Source organism: Sodiomyces alcalophilus (genome assembly GCF_042370955.1).
Source record: "Sodiomyces alcalophilus JCM 7366 unplaced genomic scaffold ACRALscaffold_2, whole genome shotgun sequence".
Lineage (NCBI taxonomy): Eukaryota > Fungi > Ascomycota > Sordariomycetes > Glomerellales > Plectosphaerellaceae > Sodiomyces > Sodiomyces alcalophilus.
The window spans coordinates 1698115-1713194 of NW_027263533.1; the positions used below are offsets into that span (position 1 = coordinate 1698115).

At 57.2% G+C, this 15080-nt stretch overlaps 5 protein-coding genes across 5 annotated transcripts; 3 read left to right on the top strand and 2 right to left on the bottom strand.

Moving 5' to 3' along the window:
* Positions 1-8: 8 nt before the first annotated feature.
* On the top strand, positions 9-3986 carry ACRALDRAFT_1047737 (uncharacterized protein; the record flags this gene model as incomplete). Its single annotated transcript, XM_071015518.1, has 3 exons — positions 9-634; positions 752-2282; positions 2328-3986. Exons 1-3 carry the CDS (start codon positions 420-422, stop codon positions 3984-3986), a joined length of 3405 nt encoding a protein of 1134 aa, XP_070876772.1. The 5' UTR covers positions 9-419.
* Positions 3987-4646: 660 nt separating this feature from the next.
* On the top strand, positions 4647-5924 carry ACRALDRAFT_1061063 (uncharacterized protein; the record flags this gene model as incomplete). The annotated part of the gene is made up of 2 exons (XM_071016353.1): positions 4647-5031; positions 5113-5924. The coding sequence occupies 2 exons, from the start codon at positions 4647-4649 to the stop codon at positions 5922-5924; spliced, it is 1197 nt and encodes a 398-aa protein (XP_070876773.1).
* Positions 5925-6561: 637 nt separating this feature from the next.
* ACRALDRAFT_2016840 (uncharacterized protein) lies at positions 6562-9601 on the bottom strand (the record flags this gene model as incomplete). The annotated part of the gene is made up of 10 exons (XM_071019859.1): positions 6562-6741; positions 6778-8240; positions 8307-8408; positions 8448-8569; positions 8650-8996; positions 9134-9170; positions 9222-9374; positions 9436-9508; positions 9536-9548; positions 9587-9601. The coding sequence occupies 10 exons, from the start codon at positions 9599-9601 to the stop codon at positions 6562-6564; spliced, it is 2505 nt and encodes an 834-aa protein (XP_070876774.1).
* A 996-nt stretch (positions 9602-10597) lies between these two features.
* ACRALDRAFT_2097219 (uncharacterized protein) lies at positions 10598-12770 on the top strand (the record flags this gene model as incomplete). The annotated part of the gene is made up of 7 exons (XM_071022824.1): positions 10598-10640; positions 10705-10940; positions 11007-11372; positions 11449-11706; positions 11779-11941; positions 12010-12347; positions 12438-12770. The coding sequence occupies 7 exons, from the start codon at positions 10598-10600 to the stop codon at positions 12768-12770; spliced, it is 1737 nt and encodes a 578-aa protein (XP_070876775.1).
* A 706-nt stretch (positions 12771-13476) lies between these two features.
* ACRALDRAFT_1028574 (uncharacterized protein) lies at positions 13477-14915 on the bottom strand (the record flags this gene model as incomplete). Its single annotated transcript, XM_071014849.1, has 3 exons — positions 13477-14291; positions 14377-14519; positions 14608-14915. 3 exons carry the CDS (start codon positions 14913-14915, stop codon positions 13477-13479), a joined length of 1266 nt encoding a protein of 421 aa, XP_070876776.1.
* Positions 14916-15080: the final 165 nt, after the last annotated feature.

Sequence of the window (15080 nt, forward strand, 5' to 3'; positions counted from 1 at the left end):
CCTTACTATCACCACCGACGACGTACGACCAGTTGTCTTTTCTGCGTTACTGGTTTCTTGCCGGCAATAGAGGTGGCTTAAGCTGCTCTTCCAGGGCTTCGGATTTTCTCTTCGCCATGTCCCTGTCCGTGTTCTCAAAATCTCCGGAATAAGAAACGAACAGCATCATCATATGCGACGATAGGACGGACTGGCTCATCTCCCTCGACGGCTTGACGACGACGACTGGCACTACCTTACTGCTAGGACTACTACTACCATACCACGACCACTACCACTGCCACCGCTACCGCTACCGCTACGACTCCGAGCTCGCCACATACATTCAGTTCAGCCTCCCCATCTCCTACTCCCGCCGTCTCCTCCGCCCCTCGCGTCTTCCGGCAAGCCTCCCGTCTCCCTGCCGCCGCACCGCCGCCATGAAGGCCCTACAGCAGAGATGCCGTCCCAAGCATCAGGTGCTGGTCCTCAAGTGCTACCCGCGCACCACCAAGGGCGCCGTCGATGTGAAGCCCAACTCGAGCGAGCTCAGCTACCTGCTCTTCTATGCCACCTCGCGGCGCTCCAAGATACAAAAGATTGGTGCCTTTCTGGAGAAGAAGACGGCTTCCGATGTTTGGCGATTACGCATTGGGTACGCTTGATCTGTTTCCCTCCTTTTCTGTTTTCCCCCCTTGATTCTTTTCTTTTTCCCGTCTCTTTTTCACTTCTAGCTCCCATCTTTCTGTACAGACACACTAACTTCTCCAAGGAACGTCCAAGTTACCCTCCAGATCCTCGCCGCTCTTATAGAAAAAGCCCCGAAAGACCTCCCCCTCTTCGCCACCAATGTCCTCAAGATACTCGACCTCGTCCTGGACTCCAAGGACATCACCATGGCCCAGTCCTCCATACCAACCTTTGAGGCCTTCTGCGCCAACCACGACGTCTCCTCGTCCTTCGCCGACCAGGACTATCTCACCCAGTACGAGTCGGTCGTTCGTCACTACGCCACCCTCGCCTCCACCCGACACGTCCCCTCCAGGGACACCGTCAGCAAGCCCGTCCAGACGCGGTGGAGGATGGTCGGTCTCGAGGCCATCCGGAGCGTGTCCTCGGCAGACCCCCTCGCCTCCGTCGCCGGCCGCCAGCTGAGCGTCATCGTCCCCATCATCCTCGAGAACCTCTGGCGGGAGGACGACGACGAGTTCCTGAACGAGCTGCTCGCCCGTGCCGAAATGGAGGAAAAGGCCGACCCGGACAACAACAACCTGCACCGCCGTAAGACGAGCGTGGCAACCGTTCGGACCGCCGAGGCCCAGGGCGGCGACGCCGACCCGGACCCCCTCGCCCTGGCCGGGACCGCGCTAGACGTCGACAAGCTGGACGAGGAGGGCGTGAGCGTTCTGGCGCTTCGCTGCCTAAAGCAGATCTTCGTCGTGCCCAACCAGTCGCAGATCCACGCCGCCACCCTGGCCATGCTCCGGTTCATCCAGGAACGCGTGACCCAGGGCGAGGCGGCCGTCAAGAGGGATCCCGCCACGGGCGAGGACGGCGGCTGGGCCATCACCCTGCTGGCCATGGTCGCCCACTGGGCCCCGGTACAGGACCGCTACGTCATCCTCGTCACCGCCATGGACCACCTCCTGGGCACCCCCGTGACCGAGGGCAACCTGCAGCAGCACATGGCCCTGGCCGCCATGATCAGCTCGCTCCTCCGCTCCGACGTCAACCTGATCGGCCTGAGCGTCATGGACGTCCTCCTGGGCCTCATCCAGCACATCAAGAGGGTGCTCCATCTCCCCGGCTCCGTCGACCCCACCGAGCTCCTCGACCTCCTCGGCCAGTGCATCGGCCATCTCGCCACCCACGTCTACTACGCCGACCAAATCTCCGACATGATCTCGGCCATCCTCTTCCGCCTCCGTCCCTCCCGAGCCGCCAGCGGCAGCGCCAACTCGTCCCCGCGCGGCGAAAAGGCCGACGCGTCCCAGAACGACGATGGCGCCGCGAACCTCGAGTCGTACCTGACCCTCAGCACCGGCAAGATCACCGCCCTCAAGGCCATCAAGTCCATCCTGCTCGTGACCAACCCCCGGACCAGGGTCTCCGGAAACCTCAACCTGACCCGCAATCGCGTCGGCATCAGTGCCTGGGAGGGCACGCACTGGCTGCTGCGCGATCCCGACGGCCAGGTGCGCAAGGCGTACGTGGACGCCCTGCTCACCTGGCTCGATGGGGAAACCACCGAGGCCGACCGGAGAGTGAGGAGGGACGAACATGCATTGCTGCAGCGGTCGCCTGTCAAGGCTCTCTTCCGAGAGGGACAACAGCAGCAGCAGCAGCAGCAGCAATACCAACAGTATCAGCCACCGAGCCCCGGACGCAGGATCCCCTCCAACGCCTCGTTCCGGGAGAGGTCGATGCAGCGGTCCCGGTCCCACTTCCTCCAGCTCCTGCACCTCTGCGTCTACGACAACGCGCTTCAGTACGTCGATTCCGAGCCCGACCTGGTCCTCCTGCACGTCCTCCTGGCCCAGCTCGTGGCCAAGCTCGGCGTCAACGCCGTCCGCTACGGCCTGCCCATGATCTTCCGGCTGCAGGAGGACATACAGGAGGTGGAGACGCCGCTGCAAAAGGTACGCATCGGGTCGCTCTGCCACGGCTACTTCTGGGCCGTCATCGAGTCTTTCGATATCGAGGCCTCGGTGGCCGGACGCGCCATCCAAAACGAGATCATCCGGAGGCGGAGCAAGAAGTTCTGGGTCGAGGGTATTCGGCTGCCTCTACCGGCCCTGGACCTCATTGACCTACCAGGCAACTCCGGGTCCCAATCTCGGCCTCAGCCTCAGCTACAGTCCCAGCCGCAGCTACCCATGGAAGAACTCGAGACCGAAGCCCTGCTGCCGTTCGACGACAGGATATCGCTGGTGGAGTGCATCGCCGCGAGCTACGCCGACGGCCCCTCTTCCCCTACCATCAGTCCCGCCGCGTCCCCCGGACGGTCCTTCAGCCAACCTATTCTGGGCTCGGTACTCGGCGCCGTGCCGGCCGAGCGGTACAACAGCAGGGAGTTGCCGGATACGGTCCGCGAGCTCATGCTGGCCGAGTGGACAAGAGATACGGCCATTCTCGCCATCCAATCGGCAAGCAAGCCGGGATCACTTGCGGGTTCCCGCGCGGCCACGACGGCGACGGGGCGCAACCGAGTCGGTATGAACGGGGCCAGCGCAAACGGGAACGGGTACCCGATGGCGTCTTCACCCCTGGGGAGCCAGCAGAACCTGCAGGGCGGGTTGGCGTCGTTCCACAAGACGCGGCAGGCCAGCCTCCGCAGCGGAAGGTCCGCGTCCCCCTCGCCTTCGAGCCGTGGTCCCGTGGCTTCCGTGGAGCAGCTGAAGATGGTCCTGTCGGGACAGATACCTCGCACCTCGGCCGGCACCACCTCGGGGGGCATCGGGCGGCGATTCGGCCACGAGACCCACCACGACGACGATAGCGGCAGCGACAGCATGGTCAGCTTTGACTATTCGCCATCGGAGCTCAGTTTCCACAACGCCGCCACCCCGGGGGCAGCGTCTCCGCGACCCGAGAACGAGGAGGCGCAGCAGCAACACCTGCACCTGCGGCGGACCATGTCGCACGGTCGAAAGGGCGGCCCTCTCAGCTCCAACCCTGCTGCGTACGACGAGGCGCAGCCTCTCCCGCGCGGGAACGGCGTCGAGGACGACGACGTGCCGCCCGTGCCGCCGTTGCCGCTGGACGTGAGCACGCTGTCGGGCCATGTTGGCGGCGAGGCGCTGCGCCCGGGACGTCCGGCCACGGCACCCCACGGGCTCAAGCCGGCGAGGAGGAACGTTAGCAGCCGCAGCGCTGACGGACGGTTCAGGACCCCGTTGCGGGATGACGCGGCGGCTGAGACGGTGGACTTGCGGGATCTCCTCTTGGCGATTGATAGCGGGGCTAGCGATCAGGGTCTGGGGAACATGACGAGGCCGCCATATTGATGGGCTGCAGTGGATGTCGTCTCGAAATAGGGGAAGAAGATTTGGGTGGATTTACCTGTTAATTATCCAGGGGCTTTAAAGGGGAAGATATGAGGAGGAACATCAGCGGGAGGAAGAGCGCTGCCGAGTTGAACTCTGTACTATTATCATCATTATCGTCGTGGTCCTCTTGACTGGACGAAGCGGAGTGTTTCGTGGCCTTTGGGGAACTATTGGCAAAGATGGATAATTCAAAACAAGCGAAAATAGAGGTCATTCATATGCAGATAATTTGTCTGCGTCATTTCCTTGCATTTCTGCATTTCGGATGTGCTTCTCACCTCCAAGATGATGCTGGTGATAAGGTTCGGTGTGATGCTCACCGAGCTCGGTGAAAGACCGAAGTACATTGTACAAAGTAGCTCTATGTGGGTCACTGGTTTATCTTCATCCACCAATCACGGCAGGGAACTCGTCCCAAAACGAAACTTCCCAGACGTGACATTTGACGATTTATTTCTTAACGATTTATTTCTTGACCATTTATTTCCTTAACATTACCTACCTATATTACGGATATATCACCTCTCTATTGACCTTTCATCCTCTCCAACACGCCCCTTCGCCAGTCTACCTCCCAAGCCGATACATACATCAGCCATTGAACAAGGGACAGCAAAAATGAAGCCGTCAACGCGAATAACCCTCGCCTTCCCTCTGTCCAGGCCAAGGCCAGCAGCAGTCTTCGCCGTGCCGCGCCGCGTAGCCACAGCATCCCCAGCGACCCCGGCAACCACCCGCCTCGTCTCGTCCACGGTCACAAAACACGCCGACGTAGCCCCCATAGTCGGCACCGGACCGCCGCCGGCACCCCCCCAGCCCGCGGCCGAGTTCGCCAAAGACGCGGGTCCCAGGAACGCCGACGATGTGGCCGCACGCATCGCGCGGAGGCGGAAGCAGGCCGAGATTCTCAAGGCTGCCAGGGAGATACGGAGCTCTGCTGCGGCGAAGAGCGGGGGGGTGAAGAGGAGGTTTTGGAAGGACGTGTCTGTCCAGGAGGTTGATGGTGCGTTTCTTTCCTTTTTTCCGTCCATTCTTCGTCTCGCGGGAGAAGAAGGCAATAAATCCATACACTAACCCACTGCAGGCGCCCTCCAAGTCCACCTCGACAGCCGAACCCTCCGCCACCCGGCCACCAAGGAAATCGTCCGCCTCCCCGTCTCCAAGCCGCACCTCGCCACCGCCCTGGCCATGGAATGGGACCAGCTCACCTCCGCCCAGCAGGCCACCCGGCAGCACCTCATCCCGCTGACCTCGCTGACATGCCGCGCCCTCGACATCGCCCACGACGACGCCGCCGCCGACGGCTCGATCCGCGCCCACATCGTCACCACCGTCATGCGCTACCTCGACACCGACTCGCTCCTCTGCTGGGCGCCGCCCGCCCTCGCAACAGACCCGCGCAACGACGCCGGCGAATCCCTCCGCCAAGTGCAGGAGCGCACCGCCGCCCAGGTCGTCGCGTACCTGACCACCCACGTCTGGCCCGGCCTCCGCTTCGAGCCCGTCCTGGACGAGGGGTCCATCATGCCCCGCGGCCAGGAGGACGGCGTGCGCGACGCCGTGCAGGAGTGGGTCGCCTCCCTCCACCCATGGGAGCTCGCCGGGCTGGAGAGGGCCGTGCTGGCGGGGAAGAGCCTGTTGGCGGCCGCGCGGCTGGTGGTCGAGTGGAGCGAGCATGCGCCCGCCGGCGGTTTGCGACCGCAAGGCCAGCAGCAGCAGCCGACCGAGGACGGCGTCTTTGGTGTCGAGGAGGCCGCGCGGGCGACGAGCCTCGAGGTGGCTTGGCAGACCGACCGCTGGGGGGAGGTGGAAGATACGCATGATGTCGAAAAGGAAGACCTAAAAAGGCAGCTCGGAAGTGTGGTCCTGCTCGTCTCCGGCATGGGGAGGCGGTAAGCTGTGTCTTGCCTCGTCCCAGTGGGAGTGCTGACTGTAGGATACCGATGTGTGTATATATATGTATACTGCTGTCATCTCTTGACGCCTCAATCCGGCAAACATACCTGGTCGGGCCCAATGTATAATCACCTCACGAGCTTCCTCTCGAGCCGTCCCTTCACCCGTCGATATGGCGCCTACGATTTGACACACATCGCAAGTAGCAGTGAAGCCAAGCTTTTCGTCCCGGATCTAGTTCCCTCCATCACGCCCACTGACTTCGCCTGATAAACTGCAGACCAGGGCGTAGCCAGTGCCCTCATGTGGCCGCAGAATCGAGCGAGAAGACTCCCATCTAAACTCCCACCCCGAAACTCCCCAGTCCCGAGCCCAACATGCCTAAATGCCGACTGTCTCAGCCCCCGCGCACCATTTTCCTTCCCGTCGTGCGGTGTGCACATAAAGCCGTCAGATATATCCCGCCCCGTCGAAGGAGTTCCGGATGTTGTCTGACATGAACCAAGATGAGCTGATGTGAAAGCACATGAGGCGAAACTTTGGTCATATCATCCGTTTGTCGACTCCACTTCCAAGATATATGCCAGCCAGCAGATGAGTCGTCAGATTTTCTAAAGCAAATCGAAATAGAATGGCCTCACAAGCCATCATATTGCCAGTCATGGGCACGTTCAGGAAGATGACCTTTTCTCATGGCTTCGAGCCGCGTCTGCTCATCGAGCGTGTCGAGAACAATATTGCGACTGGTCATGGCAAATCGTCGCATCCCAGCAGGGTCTACCTTGTGCTGTTGGCACTCGCGGTCAGTTGCCCATATCTCAACGCTGGATCATGCGAGGGTTTTCCGACTCACCTCGTAAAACTGGTGAATGTCGGTTCCATGCATCACCACCATGTCGCCATGATATATGGGAAACCTCAGCATCTCCCTCTGGGCGCTATTGTACTTCTTCTTCATGCGAAAGGCCATCACAGCGGGGCTCCCGAGGGAAAGTGTCGCCACGGTCGGGCCCAGAGTGTCCTCCCCATCATCGTGATACTGCGGGGTGCACGAGTTAGAATCCATGGGCCGTTCGAGCATTGGAACCTCTGGAGAATGACATCTTACACTAATGCGATCTCCCTCCATATATCCCAGGGAGAGGAGCTCATTAAAGTCGACAAACTCGGTAGCAAGAGACTCGGCGGGTATGAGGCCACCATTCTCAACTGCACTAAAGGCTTGCGTGGTGCATCGGACAGATTCCCGACCGGCCCAGCGAAGTCGCATGAGCGCCTTGAGGATAGCATCTGGCGCCTCTTCGAAGCTCTTTGACAGGACATTGACGACAAACTTGTAAGGGGCTCCCCAGTTTTGTTGGAAGTGGCGCGTCAGCACTTCCGTTTTGTCTAAGACCGTGTCAGCGGACCGCACCTTTATGTCAACATGCATCCTCGGGGAGGACCTACGACCAGCCAGCCTGACAGGATTCCGCTGCAGACCGAACCCTTGATTGGCGGCAAGCTGCATCTCATCCCACAGGCTGTTTGGTCCATCAGGGCGAGCATTGGTGCTGGCTGTCGCCCGGAAGATATGAACCGACCCGATGACCTTTGATCTGTCCTTGACGTGCGGCAGGAGATATTGGTATACGCTGTACGCCCCAATGGTCAGCCGAGAGACCGCGATATTCTCGCCCAATCTGCTTTGCTTGAGGGACTTCCGCCTATTGATTTCCCAATTTTCTTTTTCGATGCGACAGAGAGGGTAGGGGGGCGGAGGCGCTATCAAGACGAAGGGGCAGCCCGGGGTTTCGTAAACCCAACGGTCCCAATTCCTTCGGCGGGAACACCCAAAGCATTCGGGACAGACGATTCCACGGCGGAACTCAATCTCGGTGCCACAAGAGTCGTCTCCAAGCGTCGGAAGGGCTGGTCTCAGGGGCTGAGGAGGAGGGGCAAAGTCGGTACGCTCGCTGATGAATTCAGCTGAGTAGGCCAGACTACTGGCGTTGACATCCAGTGGGAATTGAAATGCGACCATGCAATCTTTGCGGAGGCATGTCCAGATGCCTCCTTCAAAGATAGTCTTGCTTGGGTGTTTGCATTCTACACACCATGCCCAGACAGCTGCACAGTCGGCGGAATAGGTCAAGTCCGACATAAGGGACCCAGAGTCCAGAACAAAGTGCTGCTCACATTTCCCGTTGAGACAGGCCCAGCCTTGCTCAAATGGCTGGCTGAAAATCTCCTTGCAATGCTGGCATTGGATATGTCCAGCAGGAAACGCGCGCGGGCGAGGCAGTTCCGCTGTGTGACTTTCTCTGGGCACAAATTCTGGCCACCACCAAGGTGTGCATACGCGATTAGTCCTCTCCAGACGCACTTTATGGATAAAGACACCATTTCGCGCATCTCGTTCAACCCAGACGTCCGTGACATTGAACCAGTCAAGCACATTATAGGCATGTGGTGCTTGCACTGGGAGGAGGGGGTAGTTGTGGCCTGTTGGTTGTGTTAGTCGGATGCCAAGTTAACCAGCACAGTCGACAAAGGACTTGCCAACAACAACACCCATAGGGATGTCTTCTCTCAGGGCTTTCATGATAGATTTCAGGGCAGGGCTACGGCATTCACGAACACGCTCCATGTCCCCATCGGCCGTCCTGGCTCGGCCACCGCCACTATTACGGTCTTGAAGTTAAACCAGGGGGCCAGACGGGGTCAGATTGGGTTAGTCACTTACAGGCTGGTGATGACAATGTCCCCATTCATCATGTCACGATGAGTGAATTCTCCGTCAATCAGGAAGCCTTTGGGGACAAGCCTCTTGGAGTAAAGGCTGCCCTGATGCATCTTGAAGTAGGGCAGGGCATCACAAAGACTCTGCCGCTTTTCTGCCCAGACCACGGGATCTTGCACTGGAAGTGGTTTGGCATTTCCTTCAATGGTGACAGTCGTGTGGCTTTCGTTATCTGACGACATTCTAATAGAATCGCGCTGTATCTGTTCTGACCAACGGTGGACTTGGTGGCGAGAGGGCAAAAGGAAAGTCTTGGTGGGCCTGATGTCCTTCTTGATGTCCTTGATACGCTAAGATCCGAGAGAGAAGACGGGCATGACTGTATATTTGGTCCGGGTGAAAAGAATAGGTATAAAGTGCACGCACGCTTACTCAAAGAAAAGACGGCGAAGAAAAGAAAGAAATATTATATGCTCTGGTGTATAACTGGCAATGGATTATGGTGTTTGTTGTGCTGGAAGAGACTGATTTAGGACTTCTGTGTTGATTTTCTGTGTTAGTAGAGACTCGAGAACAGCAGAAAATGAAAGGAAGGGAAGGTGAACATACCAGACACGAGATGGGGTGGGCTAATATGACCTTGGACTGATGCTATTGTCTGTGAGGATTGAGTGTCGTTAAGATCGAGAAGGGGAGAGGAGAGAGGGGAGATAGGGAGGTGGGAAATGCTTAGCATCAGCCAATTCAGTGGCATAATCTGTGTGGATACGTACCTTCACAGGCAGTGACCATTTTAGACCGGTACTTCCAAGGAAGGGGAGACTGATGCTGAGGGGCAAGAGAAGGAAAGAAGGAGCGCATTCTGTGTCATGGGTCGTTCTTACCTTACCCCTGACATGCAACTATTGAGATGACACAGTGACTGCGTATAACAGGCCACAAAAGGTAATAACATAGGTACTAGCAAGGACTTAGAGGTAAAAGCCATATAAAGAAGAAATTAATCGACTGTTATAAGAGCTAAAAATCCCTGAGAAGTATAAGAGGTCTAAGGGTTGTCCTATAAGCAAGAGTCGGGAGAACTGGTTTAATAGCCTTAGACGCTAGAAAAAGGCTTCTAATAAAAAACTAAAAATAGATTTCCCCGGTGAATTACGCGTGGTTGACTTGAATAATATAACGGCATAGTACCGGATTTAACTTATAAAGTATAATAAGAGCCCTGAGTAGAGCTAAGAGACTTCGAACGGCTGTATTTATAATATAATGCTATATAGGTCAGTCAGCCTATGCAAGAGATTAGGCAGTCGACCAACCTCGGACGTCCTTAAGCCATAATGATTCCGAGAGTCCAGTCGGGTTCAACGGCTCCTTGAATAGGAATAAAAGAGTATGGTCTACCCAAGGACCTGTGCACGATGTTTCGAGGGCTGAGCGGACCACCAACCTGACAATGTCGATCTACCTACCAAGTTACTAATAGGATGTACATATACCCCAGAAAGTCAACGTCGCAACTCCACTCTCTCCGCGGGAGGTCCGAGCTCCCCCGCCTCCCTGCGTCATGTCGAATCGAGGTTCCCGACCCGCTACGCGCAGTCCGAGTCGGCATTTCCACCAATCGTCTGCCCGTATCCGGCTGGATTTCTGGGGACTCTCGGGTATTAGAGACGGGAAGCTGAGGTTGCCGCCGCCCTGGGCTGGAGCAGGGGGTTCAATCGGGACAGGGGAAACCATATATCTGCTTACGAAGTACGCAGCCGTCTATTCCATCGATTTCCACCGTTACCGACACCATCACCGAGCAAATCTCGTCGGATCTCCCCAGGACGAACTCGATTCACTGTTCCTCAGCTTCTCCCAGAAGGCACCGGTTTCCTACTGCTGTCCCATACCGGTAGACCAATAAGCAAGTACCGCACTCCCGCTCTCACCGTCTCGCGTCAACACCATGGTCTTCACATCACCATCATGGGTCCCGAGCTTACCAATCGGTGCGTCCTCTACATGTTCCCCAGTTCTCCATCTTCACAATTGCTAACACCATGGTCCCAAAAGACCCTCCCGATACCGTCTCCCTTGACGAGTTCATGACCACGGAGAAGTATGGCCGTCACCCCCTCGCCAAGTCCAGGAATCCCTTCACCTGCGGCCTCACCGGTAAGACGTACACAACCTCCGAGGTGAAGCAGCGCGTCGAGTTTCTTGCCAGGGCTCTCGCCAAGAGACTCGACTTTGCCCCCAACGAAGGAACCGAGTGGGACAAGGTCGTCGCCCTGTATTCCCTGAACACGGTAAGATGTCACTTATTCCCTCATACTCGCCAAGAATACCAACCAAGACTCATTTTGTTCGACTAGATTGATTACCTCCCTTTCACCCACGCTGTCCACCGTCTCTCCGGCATCGTCACCCCGGCCAGCGCCGCTTACTCTGCCGCCGAGGTTGAGCACCAGCTCAGGTCTTCCGGCGCCAGAGCCCTCTTTACCTGCATTCCCCTCCTCGACACGGCTCTCAAGGCCGCCAAGGCAGTCGGCATCTCCCATGACCGCATCTTCATCATGCCCGTACCTGGCGCCGCCAAAACGACCCCCTTCGCCACCATTGACGATCTGATCGAGCAGGGCAAGTCCCTCCCCCCATTGGAGCCCCTGAGATGGGTCAAGGGACAAGGCGCCCGCCAAGTAGCCTTTCTCTGTTATTCGAGCGGCACCTCGGGAATGCCGGTATGTATTATCCCCATTCACCACCGGCGCAATTCCCTCGCACGTTTGAACTTGGCCCGCTCACTCAAAACACCAGAAAGCTGTCATGATCTCTCATCGCAACGTCATCGCCAACATCATCCAGTACGCCACCTTCGACTCCGTGCCGAGGAAGAAACTGGGTGTCGATACCCAGGCTGTAATAGGCTTCCTCCCCTTCAGTCACATATACGGCCTTGTCGTCATCGCCTACGGGAACACTTTCCGGGGCGACGAAGTCATCGTTCTTCCCAAGTACGAACTCCAGGTCTTTCTGGAAGCCGTGCAAAAGTACAAAATCGAGCAGCTATACGTGGTATGTGACTACCCGGCCTGCCCCCTTTTCCTTTGGCTTCTCTCGTGTGAATTGCCCTGACAACGTAGCCAGGTCCCTCCCATCATCATTCAGCTCCTTCGCAACGAGGAGTTGTGCCGCAAGTACGATCTCAGTGCCGTTCGCTGCCTCTACACCGGCGCGGCCCCTCTGGGAGCCGAGACGGTCGATGAAGTGAAGAGGCAGTACCCTAAATGGCGAGTAGGCCAGGCGTATGGTAAGCATGGTGAAAAGAAAAAGAAGAAAAAGAGGACGAGACGAAACGGGACTAACCTCCTCTTCTAGGCATGACCGAGACTTGCACTCTGGTCTGCAGTACAAGCGAGTTCGACATTGATGTCGGGTCCTCTGGCTCCCTGATCCCTGGAGTCCGGGCGAAGATTGTAGATCCGACCACCGGCCAGGAAATTACCGAATACAACAAGACCGGCGAACTTCTTGTCCAGGGACCGAGCGTAGTTCTGGGCTACCTGGACAACGTGAAGGCCACGGCCGAGACGTTTGTGTGGCTTGACGACGGCCGTTGGATCCGGACCGGCGACGAAGTGCTCGTGCGCAAGGCCGCCTCGGGCAACGAGCACTTTGTCATTGTAGACCGGATAAAGGAGTTGATTAAAGTCAAGGTGCGTGGTTTCTGTCATTCTTTCATTCTTTTTTCTTTTTTTTTCTTTTTCTTTATGGCTTTTGTCCTGCGGAACTGACAACCCCGACAGGGCCACCAAGTTGCGCCCGCCGAGCTCGAAGCTCACCTGCTCACCCACCCCTTCGTCTTCGACTGCGCCGTCATCCAAGTCCCCGACGACCGCGCGGGCGAGGTGCCCAAGGCCTTCGTCGTCAAGAGCCCCGACGCCGCCGGCCAGTCGGACGAAGACGTGGCGCGCGCCATCTGCAAACACGTCGAGGACCACAAGGCGCGCCACAAGTGGATCAGGGGCGGCGTCGAGTTCATCGACGCTGTCCCCAAGAGTCCGAGTGGCAAGATTCTCAGGCGCCTTCTGCGAGACAAGGAGAAGCAGGCGCGCAAGGCGAAGGGTGCCAAGCTATGAGGTTCCGGTTCTCCCTGTTTGCCTTGGGTATTCGTTTTCTTTTCTCCCTGGATAATGATGCGTTGGTCAGACTGCAAGCATATGCGGGACCTTTTTCAGCGGATATTACTTACACTTAGAAGATTTGTCGGCAAAGTAGCAGTTAGAACGGTTTACTCTCATCACACCCGAGCCCTCCGTCATTCATCTCTTCTATATCTCTATTAGATTTTCCCATCTTGGATGCATATGAGCTTTGCCGGCCATAGACAGGACTCATGAAGCACTTTCCAATGCCCAGAACTCAAGCCCAGGGGTAGGAATATTATGTACATGAAAATTCGACACCTAATCAAGATCGGCTATCTAAGCTACTCTTAATGAAAAGAAGCGTATCAGAATGCGCGGCAGAAACCCAGCGTGCCATAAGTATACGCCTTCTGCACAACCATTAAAATGCTGTAATGTGAGTTCACCGAAAGGAAAACTAAACGCATCCATGTTCGCGTTCATGCACCTGGACGCCGTATCCCCCGTGGAGACATACCGTCTCCCTCAGTAATGACGAGAAGGAAATCATGTATCCCAGTCATTATCCCCCCAAAAGGCGTCATTATTATTCCCCTTATTTTCACGGACGGCTGCTTCGATTGTTCATCCTCTGGCATACGCAAGTAGAACCCATTAGTACCTTGCAGCGGCCGCAAACCCAACCCCGAACCACACATCATTGGACCTTCTTCCCATCCGCATGGGCTGTGCCGTCCAACTTTCCGTCGGTCATGGGCTCCACGTAAGGATGCTTGATGGTCAAACACCAAATATCGAGGTAATCGCAAATGGTAACGATAACATCGACAACGAAGCTGCCGTACGTGCCGATAGCGACACCGAGCATCATGAACATGAAAGCGACCTGGTAGACTCCGTCACCTAGAGCGGACGGCCAGGAGAGGGGAAAGCCGGCGGCACCGAGGGCGGGACCGAGCGAGTCGACGACGCCAAAGAGGATCGGGAGCGAGAGGACATTCCAGTAGGGGAAGGGGAGCTTGACGAGGTGGGCGGTGATGATCTGGCCGACCGAGTAGGCGTTGACAATACCGGCAAAGACGGAGAAGGGGACGAGGTGGGCGCGGAGGATGTTCGGCTGGAGGTAGAGGTAGGCGACGATGAGGGCCCAGGTGGCGAAGAAGGGGACAAGGCCGACGAGGGCGCCGCGGGAGCGGTCGCCCCTGGCGCGGCGGGCGCGGATGACGTTGCGCGCCGACTCGACCGTGTTGAGGACCAGGACGACGGCGCCCTGCACCATGTACCACTGCGTGAAGGAGAGGTCGTAGAGGAAAGGCGGAAGGCCGAGGGCGGGGCTCACGCCCAAGGTCGGGAGCATGGGCTGCTGCCAGAAGGAGGCGCCGCCTTTGTAGCCGGTCATGAGGAAGACGGCGGTGAGGATGAGGACGCCTTCGACGGGCCCGTTGACGATACCGAGCGTGAGCTGTTTGGTGTGGTATTCGTCCCAGGTTTGAACGTAGAAGGTGAGGAGGGCTGGACGGCGCAGAGGCCATAGGTTAGTCTGAAGTCTACCCATGCGTTTGTCGGGATCATCTTTCTCGTTGGGGAGGGAACATACAGGCAAAGAGGGTCGCGACAGTAGCCCAGCCCTGGCCCATATTTTGTGAGCCGGCGAATATCAAGACTCCGAGAGCGGTGTTGAGGGCGTCGACCCCGTGGTCGAAGAGTTCGCCGAGGGGTCCGCTCTGTCTTGTCCGTCTCCTAGGGAATGTCAGTTGAGTAGTCTACAAAAACGAAGAGATACAACAAATGGAAAGAAACGAAACAAGGAACACAACGTGCGACATACGCTTGAGATCCGTCGACGGCATCGAAAGTCTGATACAAGAAAAGCCCGGCACCCCAGGAATAGTAGACCCACGGAGGACAGTCCTGGTCGAGGGTCGGGTTATACCACAACAGCGTCAAGAAGTTGATCACAATGAACAAGAAGCCCGTCAAGGTAATGAGGTTCGGGGCCATGCTCATGGGAAAGAGCTTGATGACGACATTGGTATAGAAGGGTTTGAGGATATATTTTGATATCAGGGAGTGGTCGACTCCGGCGTATTTGTACTGCCGGAGATTAGGGAGGTATTCCTGGCGCACGTAGACCATATTCGGAGGGGTCCCTTTCCGCGAAAAAGGTCGGGCAGAGATCGAATTGTGTCAACGGTTCGTTTCTTTCTTGTGGGTACGACTTGGTGGATAGGCCCGCGAGTTTCTCCCGGCAGCGCAAGGCGAGATGGAGGAGTGTCGAAATTTCCGTCGATGAAGTGAGAA